This window comes from Neovison vison, chromosome 1 (assembly GCF_020171115.1).
Source record: "Neovison vison isolate M4711 chromosome 1, ASM_NN_V1, whole genome shotgun sequence".
NCBI classification, from domain to species: Eukaryota; Metazoa; Chordata; class Mammalia; order Carnivora; family Mustelidae; genus Neogale; species Neogale vison.
The window spans coordinates 53,709,309-53,725,057 of record NC_058091.1 but is presented as its reverse complement, the minus strand read 5'-3'; the positions used below and the strand labels follow the sequence as shown (position 1 = coordinate 53,725,057).

General features: G+C 37.5%; 1 protein-coding gene across 1 annotated transcript in view; it reads right to left on the bottom strand.

Annotated features, from left to right (window-relative positions):
- Positions 1-3,296: 3,296 nt before the first annotated feature.
- The window catches only part of PPIL4 (peptidylprolyl isomerase like 4), a 35,068-nt gene continuing 22,615 nt past the window's right edge, over positions 3,297-15,749 (bottom strand). Inside the window, exons 11-13 of the mRNA XM_044247086.1 lie at positions 15,330-15,426; positions 11,411-11,558; positions 3,297-4,078 (exon numbers count right to left, since the gene is read on the bottom strand). Coding sequence (XP_044103021.1) covers positions 3,827-4,078; positions 11,411-11,558; positions 15,330-15,426 — 497 coding nt within the window. The 3' untranslated portion in view covers positions 3,297-3,826. The remainder of the gene's footprint in view (positions 4,079-11,410; positions 11,559-15,329; positions 15,427-15,749) is intronic.

The window sequence follows — 15,749 nt, the reverse complement described above, 5'->3', positions numbered from 1 at the left end:
TCATGAATGAGTATTGAATTTTATCAAATATCTTTTCTAAATGTATAAAATAATCACTTTCACTTTATTCTTTTAATGCATTGAATTACAATGATAGATTTTTTCATGCCAAACCATTCTTTCATTTCCAAATAAATTTTTTTAAAAAAAGCTTTACTTACAACTTTTAGAATGTAGAATATCTTTATTAAGGATATCTTAAAATACAAAAATCACAAAATACACAGAGAAAGGCTAATAAATTTGACATTCAACTTAAAAGTTTCTGCCTAAATATATATACTAATTCTAATCAAACAGTTAGACCTAACTTCCAGTTCATAGGAAATAGAAGAGTTAGAAGACACCATGAAGGGCGCCTGGGTGGCTCAGTGGGTTAAGCCGCTGCCTTCGGCTCAGGTCATGATCTCAGGGTCCTGGGATCGAGGCCCACATCGGGCTCTCTGCTCGGCGGGGAGCCTGCTTCCTCCTCTCTCTCTGCCTGCCTCTCTGCCTGCTTGTGATCTCGCTCTGTCAAATAAATAAATAAAATCTTTAAAAAAAAAAAAAAAAAAAAAGACACCATGAAGTTACCACCAAATAATTCCCCAAATCTGAAACATTCTGTGAAATATTCTGGCCTGAACTCTTCAAAAAGTCAATGTCATTAAAAAAAAAAAAAAAAGGGGTGGGATGGATGGGTAAGAAATTCTTCTAGATTAAGAAAACAAAATGACAAGAGCAACATGCAAGGCCTGGACCTTAAGTTTGGGTTTAAAAACAAATCAACACCTAAAAATGACATTCCTGAGACAATCAGGGAAATTCAAATATTGGCTATGTGTTATGTATTACAGGATTATTGTTACTTTTTTAAGTGATCTCTATGCCCAGTGTCAGGCTGACTGATATGGAGCTGCATGCTGTACCAACAGAGCCAGCCAGGCGCCCTTATTATTAATTGTCTCAAATGCGATAATAATATTGTGATTAAACAGGATGCTTGCTTGCATTTTAGGAAATGCATGGTGAAATACTGAAAAGTGAAAGGTCATGATATTTTCAATTTACTTACAAACTGTTCAACAACAAAGAGTTATTGACTATTAAATCTAGATGGAAGGTATATAGATGTTCACTGTTTTTGTGTTTCTATATATGTAGGAAGCTTTTCATATTACAAAGTTGAGGGGAAATTTGTAACTTGTGCTCTTCCAAGTGCATCAATAGGAAGGTGAAAAAATTAGCCACAAACTGAGAGAATATGTTCATAACATCTCATGGTAATAATGGATTAGTATCCATAGTCCATAAAATTCTGTAAGAAGACAGTAACTTCACATAAAATGGGCAAAAGACATGTAAAACTTTTCAGAGGGAGCCATCAGGAATTAATAAAACACATATGAAAAAAATGCTCAATCTTGTTAGCATTTAGGAAATGCAAATTTAAATACTGAGATTTCTACTTGGGCCAAAAAGCAAGTGACAGGACCAGGATTTACCTTCCCCATTTTAAACAACTGAAAACCTGTACAAAGTATATACTACATAGTTTTTCAGACACTGGACAGCAGCCAGTGCAGGGCAGTGATTCTTGAGAGAAGGAAAACAAGAAAGCGACAATTGCCTGAGCTGATGTGCAGTTTCCACACTGTAGGACTATGACAGGGATGTGATTCAAAAGAGCCTGGGAGTCTCTGGGAGGGGGAGAGTCGGTGGAGCTAAGATGAAGTTTGTAGGGCAGAGTACTAGAAAAAGGAGGGAAATACAGAGGGAAGAGTTCCAGATCTGCAGAGGGTTTGCCCCAGTCTTCAGCTGAATATTCCTTGGTGTATACACATGCGGAAGCCACCCAAAGGTGGGAAAGAACCACCAGGAGAGAGTAGGCAGCACAACCTGGTACCCAGTTCATATAGGGCTCAAAATAGTTCTTGTTCCCAATAGCCAGAGAGGAGAAATCTCTGAAGGGACTAAGCGAAAGGGAGATTATTCAGAAGGGTATTACCTCAGTAGTCGGCCACATTAGCCCGAAAAGCTCTTCTGGTCCTACCTCACTACACTTAAAAGCAAGCTATAAAAGGATCAGACTGTTTCCAAGTAACTTAATTATGTTCCGGAGAAAGCTCAACATATTTAAAGGAACACAAAAACTCTAGTATGCAGCAATATAAAATCTAAAAATTACCAGGCATGCAAAGTAAATCACAACTTAATAATGGGTGGGGAAAAAAAAAATCAACCAACAGAGACAGACCGGAAGTGATACAGATGACAGAATGGTCAAGTACATTAGAACAGCTATTATTAATGTACTCCAGATGTTTAGAAAAAAAAAAAAATGGAGGAAAGCATGAGCCTGTTAAGGAAAAGCATGGAGGATATAAAAAAGACCCAAATGGAACTTCTAAAATTAAAATATTGTATCTAAGGTGAAAAATACACTGGATGGGATTAACAGAAGATCAGATACTTCAGGAGAAAAGATGAATGAACTTGAGGACACAGCCATGGAAACTATTCAATTTATGAAATAGGAGAAAAAGACTTCGCCCAAATGGAGCATCAGTATAATGTGTGACAACCTCAGATGGCCTAACATACAAGTCGCTGGAGTCCTGGGAAAGGAGTGAGAGGAGGGGAGGGACAGAAAAAAGTAACTAAATAAATAATACCCACAGCTTTTCCAAATTTGGTGAAAACCATAAACCCGTAGGGAAACAGCCCCAGCAGAAGAAACATGAAAAAACTATACCAAGCACATCATAATCAAATTGCACAATAGCAGTGATAAAGAGAAAATGTTAAAAGCAGCTGGCAGCGGTGGGGGGAGGGTGGAAAAAAGCAGCCAGAGAAAAATAGCGAGTTACTTATAGAAGAACAAATATAATAATAGTAATCTCCTTGCTGGAAACCACACTAAGCATCCACTACACTGGTGAAATTTAAGATTGAAACTAAGAAGTATTCAAGATGGTGTAAAACAAAGGTAACTCACATAGCGCTGGTCTGGGCATAAACTGGTTCAGCTACTGCAGAATATATTTGGCATTATCTTGTAAAGATGAAGATATCCACACCATACGAGCGAGCAATATCACTCCTGGACACAGAACGTTCACAGCAGCACTGTTTGCAACAGCAAAACCAAAAACAAACCAACAACTCCAAATGTTCATTAACAGAAGAATGGCAGAGTTGTGGTCTATTCATACGATGCAATAAAGCAATAAAAATGAATGACTCTCTAAAGAAATACTAAGTTGAAAAAGCAAGTCACAGAAGTAAACATACATTATGCCACATATAAAATTCAAAAACATACAAAATTTAACATTTTATTTTTTAATACATACACTGTTGTAAAACTGTAACAAGCAAGAGAATGACAAATACAAAATTCAGAATAATCATCACTTGAGGAGAAAGCACAAAGAGGGTTTCTAAAATGCAGGTGATCTTCTATTTCTTAAGCTGGCTCATGGGCACACAAATATTTACTATTCTTTATACCTTATATATACATGTCTGTGAATTTTTAAGTATGAAATATTTCATTTAAAAAAAAGAAGAGTGGGAAATGTGAAAGACTTTAAAAATGAAGACTACTGTTTATGTATAACAATAAAATTAGTGTAAAAAAGTATACCCCAAAAAATGTTCAGTTCTTTATAGTCTTTCTGTGCCCTATACAATCAGTATCAATTGAAAAGGGCCATAACCCTAGGATGAAAAAAAAAAAAAATGAGCAGAGTCTTTAAGGGCTTTGACACAAAATTTGAATATCTGAGGTTCTACATTAGACAACAGTAAATACATTAGCCACTCAGGTCTGATTCTTCATTTTTCATCTGTACTTAGATTTTTCTTTATCTTTGGATTTCTTGGGACTCCTACTTCGGTCTCTCTTTTTACTCCGTTCTCTTTCATAGGGGTCGGTCTGGTATTTCGATTTGTGACTATTACTGTAGTGGCCGTCCCTTTCTCGAGATCGGCTACGACTTCGGTTTTGAGGTCGGTCTCTCTTTTCACTCTTTTGTTTCTCCCAACAGCTTTCCTCTTCTTCATAGTGACCAAACCCCATCTCCCTGTAGATATCCTGTCAAAGGAATGGAGAGAGAGTTACAAGTGAGTGAATCCATAAAATAATCATTTTGTAGGTACTGTCAATTGATAAAACTCAGAAAGTCTACCATACCAAGCAGCTGTAACAGCTCAAATTTGAACACTACCACTAATGCTGAGAATCTTCTAAATTAGCAAAAATAACTCAGAAAGACTTAATCATTTTTCTTATCAATCTCATTGCTTTCTATCTACTACTTCAGCTGAACTGAAGGATCAGATTCCAAAACAAAGAACTGAAATCACCCAACTGAAATCAGAATAAGTGTTTAGAGAAAATCACAATACCAACAATTCTGGCTGTGGCTAGTCACCTTTCTACCTCCCCCTTCTCTACTCCCCCAACTGATCAGCAATGGAATTACTAAAATTCCCATAAAAACCCTAAAAAGAAGACATTTAAATAACATAGCCAGAAGAGGCTTTAGACAAGTCAATCAGTCTAAAAAGAAAACACTGAATACTTTGGTCTGAGTGATTATTTTTATTTTTTTTAAAGATTTTATTTATTTATTTGACACAGAGAGATCACAAGTAGGCAGAGAGGTAGGCAGAGAGAGGGGGTAAGCAGGCTCTCTGCTGAGCAGAGAGCCCGATGTGGGACTCGATCCCAGGACCCTGAGATCATGACCTGAGCTGAAGATAGAGGCTTAACCAACTGAGCCACCCAGGCACCTGAGTGATTATTTTTAAAGTGTTTATTTTTTAACAGCTTCTCTCCAAATCTTCAATATATTTTCCTTGTTTACATTAGGCTGATATATGTGTTTTACTAAAATCATTTCTTGGGATTCCTGGGTGGCCCAGTAGGTTAAGCATCAGACTCTTGATTTTGACTCAAGTCCCGATGTCATGGGTCAGGAGACGGAGACTGGGGTCAGGCTCCCCCCTCAGAGAGGAGTCTTCTTGAGAGTCTCTCCTGCTGCCCCTCCCCGCTCACATGCATGTACTCTCTCTCTAATAAATAAGTCTTAAAATAAATAAATAAACAAAATCCTTTATTTACATATTTCTTAAAAATGAGTTAAGAAACAATGGGCCAACAGAGTAGGTACATTAAATTCTTTTTTTTTTTTTTCTTTTTTAGAGGAGGTGAGAAAGACAGAGACAGACAGAGGAGAGGGGTAGAGAATCTTAAGCAGGTGAGCCTGTTACTGTTACTAATTAAGTAACAGTAATAATTTTCCTATATGAAGAGAGCTAGTTACAGCAATTCTATTTCTCTTTGTATTCTATCCCTAATTAAAATGAGTATCTCAGGGGAGCCTGTGTGGCTCAGTCTGTTGAGCATCTGACTATTGATCTCAGCTCAAGTCTTGATCTTAGGGTTGTTGAGTTCAAGCCCCACCTTGGACTCCACCCTGGGCATGGAGCCCACTTTAAAAAAATAAATAAAATAAAATGAGAATCTCAGCAAGTGGCTGAAATCTAAAAAGAGACCAGAGCCACTGCTCTTTAAAGAGACAGTTCATAAAACTCAACTTCCTTAAAAGATTACTCTCAGAGGAAAGCAAAATCCTAACGATTGAGCTCCCAAGGGTCCCAACTCTATCTACCACAGACATTATTATAGTAGATGTAAATGTCAAGGTTTCAAATCTAGAGTGATGAATACCCATGGTTAATGACTGGGTTTTAAGGATTCGTAACTACTCATAATTATTCCATATACTGTCTAGATACTGTACCTTACACCTGGCATGGAGACTGCAGCATGTGAAAATAGATCTAACAGGATTGTTATAATCAGTGTTTGTGGAATACAACTTTGTAAACCATTTCATGACTTCCTGCACAATCCCAATAGTTCTTTTCACTCTATAAAGTCCCAGAGGAATGGTTTAACTCTTTAACAACTACTTTCGAGCAATATATGACAGCCCTAGATACAAGAATTTTTTGTGCTTCCTGTAACATACACAAAGTGTAAATATCTATGTACTATTCTGTCTACTTAAGTCCTATATTAGATGAGGTAACAAACTTCTAAAATGGAGAGACGGCTAACTGATACAGAACTATAAAATCTTCAGTAATTATACAAATAGGCACTTAAGTGCTTTGAGTATTTAAAATACAAAAGAAAGAGATAAAAGATTATACAGTACTTAATTCTCTGAAAAACTTGATGAAACTGAAAATCTGAAATGCACTGGAAGCTTAAAACCTCTCCTACTTGGGGTGCCTGGGTGGCTCAGTTGTTATGCGTCTGCTTTCTGCTTAGGTCATGATTCCATCGTCCTGGGACCGAGTCCCACATTGGGCTCCCTGCTCAGCAGGAAGCCTGCTCCTCTTTATCCTACTCCCTCTGCTTGTGTTCCCTCTCCCTGTCAAATAAATAAAATCTTAAAAAAAAAAAGCCTTTCCTACTTGAAGTATTTTTCGAAGCTACACACTTTAAAGTTTGGCAGTTCTTGGTTCAAAATGGTCTTTGTTATTTAAGAGACGTGTCAAACAAGAAATAATCTTGAGATTAGATTTCATAGAGAAGTTGGGACTTGAGATTAACCTCAAAGAATGAGTGGGTTTGGCTGTGGATTGGCTGCAAGAAGGCTAATGCATGGAGTGGAAGTGAAAACTGAAAGGGAAGAATCAGCACCATGTGCACAAAGGGGAAGAGGTCAGGAGGCTGGATGAAGCCATATTAGAATAGACCTTTAAGTGTGTGCTAGCACAGTGCTAAGTATTTCTGGAATACAATATTACCCTCATTCTAGAAAATAAGGAAAGTGAAACTCAAGAGATCTATACAGGGTGGAGAAAATCTAACTGATCAGTCACTTGACATACAAAATTGAAAGGGGATGGTAGAGAACAATGAAAAACCCCATACCTGACTGAATCAATATAATGTTAAAATTCTAGCTCTCTCGTTAAACTATAAAAGGCCACAGGCCTGTGGGGTCAAAATCTTTACATCTAAGGGAAAGGCAATGAATTAGATGAGCTGTCAGCCCTTTCCAGTGCAGACTTTAAAATTCTATCATTTTATACCCTTTAGTCGTAAGACAAAATGACAAAACTAGTATGTGACTTAAAAGGAAAGAAAGAAACACCACAAAATAGCCAATTTATTTATTTTTTTAAGTGGCCAATTTAAAGCAATCACCTTAACCTATCCAATGATTTCATGTAAAGCAGTCCAAAAAAATCTAAACTAAAAGCTATCCTTGCTCAGGTCTCTAGGACTAAATCAAAGACTTAGTTAAATCTAAATCACTAAAATAACACTAACTGATTAAAATGACAGCAAAAACAGAGTCCCCACTTATAAGAAAATAACCTCCTATGAAAGCCACAGAGGAGAACTGACAACCAGGATGCATCATCTCCGCCAGACAACCCACAGCCCAAAACTCACTTCCCGAAACTCCAGTAAAACCCAAACCTCAACAACATAGTAACCATCTCTGAATTAAGATATGAAGTGGAAAAATTAAACAGAGAAGTTTTCAAATTGAACAGTGAGGCTGTCACTCAATAAAAAACAAAGAACTTGAAGAAATAAGTTAAAACATTCTTAGGAAACTAGGCTCACCAAGCAAAATACAACAAACAGGAAAACCTGAGCTACACTTGAGGATGAACTAGTACTGAAAATTCCCTTTAAAGATTATATTTTTGAGACTGAAATCAAAAGGATAAAAATCAGAATAATAAGACAAAAATTGGGCCCACTAAAATCTTAAATACAGATGCTATTTCATTGGGAAGAAAAAGAAAATTAGTGTACTTGTATTGTTAAAGTATAAGACAAAAAAAAATTTGCTTTGAGGGGAGAAATAAGTTAAGAGATTATTATTTGGAACTTAACAATTTTATAACTGCCAAATAATTTAATATTATTTTTTTTAATTCTAACAACATTCCCCCCAAAAACTACTTAATGGCTTTTACTCCATGCCAAAAAAGAAAAATATTTTCTATTGTAAAGTTTTAAGTAATCAAACAGCAGGATAAAAAAGATGTACAAAAAGAAGGGGGAAACACATACTTAAAATGCAGCCAGATTTTGGATTTTTTAGACCTCTGGTTATTTCAAGTACACCAATATGTATCTCACACCTAAATTCACTGAAAATTCTATGTACAAGTACAGGATGAGAAGCCATAGCTAAAAGCAACACGCGGCACGGTGGTCGGGGGTGATGCAGGGGGTGAGATAAGGAATTCTAGTGGAAAACGTGCTAAATATTCATAGAAATGTGACGTAGCCACCATTTCAAAAGACTGGGGTGGTCTTAGCCTAAACTAATACAGCATAAAAATTAAGAGGGAGACATGCCAGTTAGATCACACTGGAATATTACGCTAGGAGACAAATTTTAGGAGGAAAGCAACAGAATTTAGGGGAGAAAACTACCAGAATGTACTCCAGGTCAAAGCAGCAGCAGAGTGGCTAGGAGTGCAAGTCTGGATTTACACTGTGGCTCTGCTACTCATCAGCTCTGAAAAACCAGGGAAAGTCACTTAAACTCTTCAGTTTTCACCCTGTTGTAAAATGGGGAAAATCGTATCCACTTCACACTGTCAAGCACACAGATGCCACTAGCTGTCACTGAGGCATGTGCGTCTTAGTTGGGAGAACTGAGTAACAGAGGAAAGGTGTGACTTACACGCTTATGGCGGCGCATTAAAGATGGGACTCTTTAAATAGCAAAAAGGCGGGGCGCCTGGGTGGCTCAGTGGGTTAAGCCTCTGCCTTCGGCCCAGGTCATGATCCCAGGGTCTTGGGATCGAGCCCTGCATGCGGCTCTCTGCTCAGCAGGGAGCCTGCTTCCCCCTCTCTCTCTGCCTGCCTCTCTGCCTACTTGTGAGCTCTGTCAAATAAATAAATAAAACCTTTAAAAATAATAGTAATAAAAAAAATAAATAGCAAAAAGGCTATAGAAAAAGGTCCACAAGCTAACACCAAGGAGTAGGAATACATACTATCTAGAATAGAGGAAACTAAGAATATATATAAACACAAATCAGCTGAAATTTTTTAAAAGTGAAGAACAATCCATGAAGCACACTGGGCAGTTACCTTGGGGGGCAGAAGAAAGGGGGCAGGGCGGGGACAGAAACTAGGTTCTCTGCACATACCACTTCGTAGATTGTACTTTGGAAACATACAACAAATTTTTAAAACTACAAAACACACAAAAAATTATTTAAAGCAATCCCTAAATATTGAAAAGAAACAAATTAATTGAAATGAGTCCAGTGAATGGCCTTACCACAGAAACTATTCTGACTTAAAACACAGTAATTTGTAACAGTAAAATAACAGCCAGTGTAGAAAATGTGTGCACACACATACTTCTTCACTTAATCTTAACAACATACCTGTGAGGTAAGTATTATCTCAATTTCACATAAGATTGAAATCAGCGGCTGTGGCTCAGAAAGCTAGTTAGCTTTCTAGCCACATCAATGGCTAGTGGTGCAGAAACTTTACACCTTGCTTCTCCGGAGCCAATCCTGCATTTTGCCAACCATACTACATCTCTCCTTCTCTGGGTCTTTGCTTGATGGGCCATTCCCCCATCTTGAATTTTCTCCCTCTCACCTCTGCCTACTAAAATCTCTTTACCCACCACACCTAGCTCAAAAGTCCTCCCGTGGTAACACAAAAGCAAGGAGCTATCACGTAATTTGCTTTTCATTTAATGGAGAGCCAAAACACAGGCTAGAAATGACTTCTCCCTAAGAGAAAGTCAGTTTTCTTTGAGGAATTATTAGTATCATGGTCTCCAAAAATGTATTGTTAGGTCTCCTTGGTGGCTAAATCAGTCAACCGTCTGACTTCAACTTCTGCTCAAGTCCTATGTCAGGGTCCTGGGATTAAGCCCCCTGTCAGGCTCTGAGCTCAGTGGGGAGTCTGCTTGTCTCTTTTCCCTCCCCCTGTTTGTGATGGTCCCCTCTCTCTCTCTCTCTCTCTCACACACACACACACACACAAAATAAGTAAATCTTTAAAAATAAAACATGTGGGGTGCCTGGGTGGCTCAGTGGGTTAAGCCTCTGCCTTTGGTTCAGGTAATGATCTCAGGGTCCTGGGATCGAGTCCTGCATCGAGCTCTCTGCTCAGCAGGGAGCCTGCTTCCTCCTCTCTCTCTGCCTGCCTCTCTGCCTACTTGTGATCTCTCTCTGTGTTAAATAAATAAATAAAATCTTAAAAAAAAAAAAAAAGAACAAGTATTGTTCAAGAATACATTTGGGATGATCAAGTTAATTATGAGTGCTCTTTTTACTTCAGATACACAATACGGAAGGGCATAAATGTTTCACAGGTCTTAAAACTTCAAGAGCAGGGCTCCTGAGGAGCTGAGTCAGTTAAGTGTCTGCCTTTGGCTCAGGTCACGATCCCAAGGTTCTGGGATGGAGCCCCGCATCAGGCTCCCTGCTCAGCAGTGGTGTCTGCTTCTCCCGCTGCCCCTGCTCATGTTCTCACCTTCTTTTTTTCAAATAAATAAATAAAAATCTTGGGGCGCCTGGGTGGTTCACTTGGTTAACCAATTGCCTTTGGCTCAGGTCATGATCTCAGGGTCCTGGGATCGAGGCCTGTATTGGGCTCCCCTGCTCTGCGGGGAGCCTGCTTCTCCCTTTCCTTCTGCCTGACACTCCCCCTGCTTGTGCACTCTCTCTAATAAATAAGTACAATCTTTAAAAAATAAATAAATGGGGACACCTGGGTGGCTCAGTGGGTTAAAGCCTCTGCCTTCGGCTCAGGTCATGATCCCAGAATCCTGGGATCGAGCCCTGCATCAGACTCTCTGCTCAGCAGGGAGCCTGCTTCCCTTCCTCTCTCTCTGCCTGCCTCTTGGCCTACTTGTGATCTCTGTCTGCCAAATAAATAAATAAAACCTTTTTAAAAAATTTAATAAATAAATAAATAAATGAAAATAAGTATCTTTTAAGAAATAAAAATAAAGGAAAAAAAAACTTCTAGAGCTATAAGCACTATCCATAATACTAGGTGATAAGTTAAAATGACAAATGAGCACTTTTTCAGCACAACCACACTTGCTTCTGATGGGAGTAAGTAAGTATCCATAGGTTCAGAAATCACTCGTTTCACAATATGGAACTGAATGATATATATTAAGTTACTCTGAAGACAATCTTTTACCATTTGTGATCTATATTCTTGAACACTCAAGTCCTTTACCCCAAAGAAACCATTCTATGTACCAGAGTTAGGAACATAACCACCCTATTCAGAACTATATCTGCACCCCCTATATTATGCCACTAAGAAATAATTTACAGAGGGATGAAATATTTCTCTCTCTCAGCTAAGGCTGGACATTACAAATACCTGGTTGGTATTTCTGATTGGCATGTAGTCCTCATCTTCTTTTTCTTCAGAGCAGTGACGAGTTTTCTTCTTGTGTTTTTTACTTGTGTGTGAATGACTTGATTTTGAATCTTCTGCTTGCTCATCTAGCACAAGATCATATTTTGCACTGCAGCAACTAGTTAAGGACAGACATGAGAACTGACACTGATAATATAACAAAACGTTAAGAATCTGGTAAACGAAGCAGGCCATGAGGCTAAAGGTAATTTTTTAAAGCAAAAACACCTCACAAGCATAGAACTTATTTCTGAAACAAAACTACTTCATATTTTCTTTCGGGAAAAATGGGAAGGACCCTGTACTGAAGTAAACAATTAAGAATTGGCAAGTGAGTGGGCAAAAAAACAAACAAACCAGGGGGCAAAGAAACCTATATTCACAAATGAAAATTTAGGCAGCCATAAAAAATAAGGAAACCTATTTGTCAATAATGAAAAAAACTTAAACTCAGAAAATGAAGTACATGTTTCACTGGAAAAAGTTAAGATATTACAAACCCCAATGACAGAAGATAAAAGACATTCATGTGACCCCTCTTTTCAAGTACTAATTAGTTCAATTCTATAGGAGAAAATTTAGCAAGGCCTCACAACAGCCATATTTAAACTGAAGGAAGAATTTATAAAAGGTTAAAATAAGTTAAATAAAGGTATACATAACAATTACTTTTTATAACAGAAACTGAGAGTAACAAAAGCCTAGTAATAAAGACATTCCTAAATACACTTCAACAAGATATATTATTACAAAGAAGTTACTAGCAATGATAAATGAATATTACAAAAACACCCAGAAAAGTGACTATGAAAAATTAAAAAGTGGAAAAAGCTTAAAATAAAAATTGTCTATACCATATGGTAATCGTATCTTTACAAAACATAAAAGATCAAGATTTGAAAGAAACAATGAGAAAACTATCATTTGTCTAGGTAAACTGTGAGTGGAATTTTTTTTCTTAGTTCAAGTGTAGCTGACATACAATATTGTGTTAGTTTCAGGTATACAACACAGTGACTCCACATTTATAGACTTGAGTGAATCCTGTTAAATTCATATAAATGTGTTATTTTTTAAGGATTTTCAAATTTTTTATTTGACAGACAGAGATCACAAGTAGGCAGAGAGGCAGGCAGAGAAGAGGGGGATGCGGGGCTCAATCCCAGGACCCTGCGATCATGACCTAAACTGAAGGCAGAGGCTTAACCCACTCAGCCACCCAGAAGCCCACACATAAATGTGCTATAAAAGTTACGGTAATATGTTTTAATTCAGAGGCATTTTCTCTAATATACTATTATGTTTTGGAATAAGAGAAAATACAAAACTGTTGCACTCTCTGTTGAAAATAATCTCAAATTCTAAAATAGTATTTGAGGAAGGCTGACAAGGGCCGGAATAGCGGTCTTCAAAAAAAAAAAAAACAGCTTTGGAGGAAGCCCAACATGCGAGCTGTTTTAGAGGCATGTGCAACTAGAGGAATGGCGGACACGCTTCCCTCAGGACTAGCGTTGTTGGGTCTGCTTTCACAACGCCAAAGCCCTATGCCTTCCTCTGGGGCGTCTCACTTCTATGTAACATTGAACAGGCTTGGCTTTTCACAAGATGGCTTAAGACAGCCAGTCAGCCTACACCATATCCTATTCCTACTTCATTATCTCTAACTTCTTTTCTCCTTTATATTACATCACACTGCTCCCAGAGTAGCTTCCAGAGCCTCTCCTTTTCAGGTACGGATCCAACAGCCCTTGCCCAGGATCTTACTTCCTGTGCTGCTGTACACATGCAGCTCCTTCTGTCCAAAATCCATTTAGTGCATCACAGCCAGCATTTTGTAATAAGGTAGAATAGAAAACAGAGTACATGGCACCTAATAAAAATACCATGGCATTTCTGTTTCAATTATGTGTGCATGTGAATGGCTATAACCTGCTTCCTTCTCTCTCTGCCTGCCTCTCTGCCTACTGGTGATCTCTGCCTGTCAAATAAATAAAATCTTTTTCTTTAAAGATTTTATTTATTTATTTGACAGACAATGATCACAAGTAGGCAGAGAGGCAAGCAGAGAGAGAGGAGGAAGCAGTCTCCCTGCCGAGCAGAGAGCCCGATGTGCGGCTTGATTCCAGGACCTGAGATGATGACCTAAGCCTAAGGCTGAGGCTTCCATCCACTGAGCCACCCAAATTTTAAATGAAATCCTAAAAAAAAAAAAAAAAATCCAGTTGCTCTGTCCTTTTCACATGCTCAAAACCACATGGGGCTAGTAGGTACACTGGAGGGTGGACATATTTTCCACCACTGTAGACAGTTCTAGTGGATAGTACTGGGCTACAGATTTATTCTCCAACATGCCTGGTTTCTTTAACTTTCAGTAATCTATCACCTTGAATTTAAAACATTTTATGACTACATATTCATTCTTTTCAGCCTGTACTACTTACTTCTATGAGAGAAAAGACAAAAGACATCTCCTTGTGTTCCTTTTATTTGCCCTACACATCCACCAGCTGCAGCTATTAATGGTTAGCTTAAATTTATTTTTTTTTACAGATTTTATTTATTTATTTGACACAGAGAGAGAGAGAGACTGAGAGAGAACACAAGCAGGCAGAATGGTGAGAGAGGAAGAAGCAGGCTTCCTGCTGAGCAGAGACCCAGATACAGGGCTCGATCCCAGGACCCTGGGATCATGACCTGAGCCGAAGGCAGCAGCTTAACAACTGAGCCACCCAGGCACCCCAGTGGCTAGCCTAAATTTAATTTCAAAGATTTGTTAAATAAATCTCAAGTGTATTCTATCCAGACCTTTTATAATTTTAATATTTCAATCACATCCACCCTACTGTTCATCTTTTTAGACTAAATCTTTGTTCACTGTTTGGTGTGCCTACATGTGAAAGCTTCCTCCTCAGGTCAGTACAATTCAGACTTTATCCACCTCTTATGCCTCTTATGCCTTACAATGCTTTATGCATTATAGACAGCCAACACATTTTTTAAAATGAGTATATAATAAGTCAACCTGATATTCATCTTTCCTTGATGAATACTTGGAAAAGAAATGTCTAAGACAGTGTGGGAAAAGAGAATCCCTAAAACATCAACAGAAATTAGGAAACAAAGAAACCATTTACCAGAAAGAATCACAAAATCATCACTTTCGCAATGTGTAGAGTGATAGATTTATAATGAGAATATCAATGAACAAATTAAAATGACATAATGTAAATAGTATGTCTCATTGATTTTTACTTGTCTCAACCTAAAATTTGGAAGCACCTCAATTAAATGGTCAAGTCAATGGATTTTTTTAATCCTACAAAAACCAACTCTTGCATACAAATATGAGCCCAATAAATATTTGTTGCTGGACTGACAATGTACTAAGCAGAAAGAAGCAACCTAATCATGTAAGAGAACAACAGGATTTTATTAATCTACATATTCACTATCTCCAAAGAAGTTAAATATTATGCAAAAGGTTAACACCAAGAATTTAGCGTACCTATATGAAGAAAATTTTTGAGTTTGAGAAATTTAAAACATTACAATTATATACAAAATACGAATCTTACCTAAGATTTCAGAGTAAGTGTTAATCTTAACCTAAGAGTAAGGAGGGAAAAGAATTAGGCCAGAGATTTTTTTCAACCCTAACCTTCTTCATACATTAGAGAATATACCAAAGAAAGAAAAGTATATGTAAGATAGTGAAAAAGGACTACACTAATCTAAATGATGTCTTCACAAACCACCAGATTTAGACCCCTTGTCTTCTACAGACTGTGACTTTTTTAACATATTACACAGTACTCTACTGTGTAGATGTACAGAGTAGATAGTCTATCCACAGCAGCTAATTGGTTCTTGTAAAGGATACTCCTGCTTGGGCTTTACTTTATCTTTCAAAACTAAATTAGACGGTTTATCCTGTTCTTTTTCATACTCCTTGAAATCACTCTTGGTATATTTCCCACCTATTTATTAAAGAAAAAAGAAAAAAGACTTAGTAAGAAAACTCAACTAATTTATTGAGAACATATACTAATTTGTAAGACATACAATATATCAGCTATTTTATAAGTGGCATATATATTGGCAGACAGAAAAAGGCTGAGAAGAAAACAAAAGAATAGTAATTCATTCTCCAATACTATTTTAAAATGAAATCAGATACCCATTTTGCTAAGTAGCTGTACATTGCCACCTAACGATGTGTGTGAGTATTACAACATCAAACTTGAAAATCCTCAATTACAAAGTGAATACATTCACTGGGAAATAACGCAGTATTTAAGTA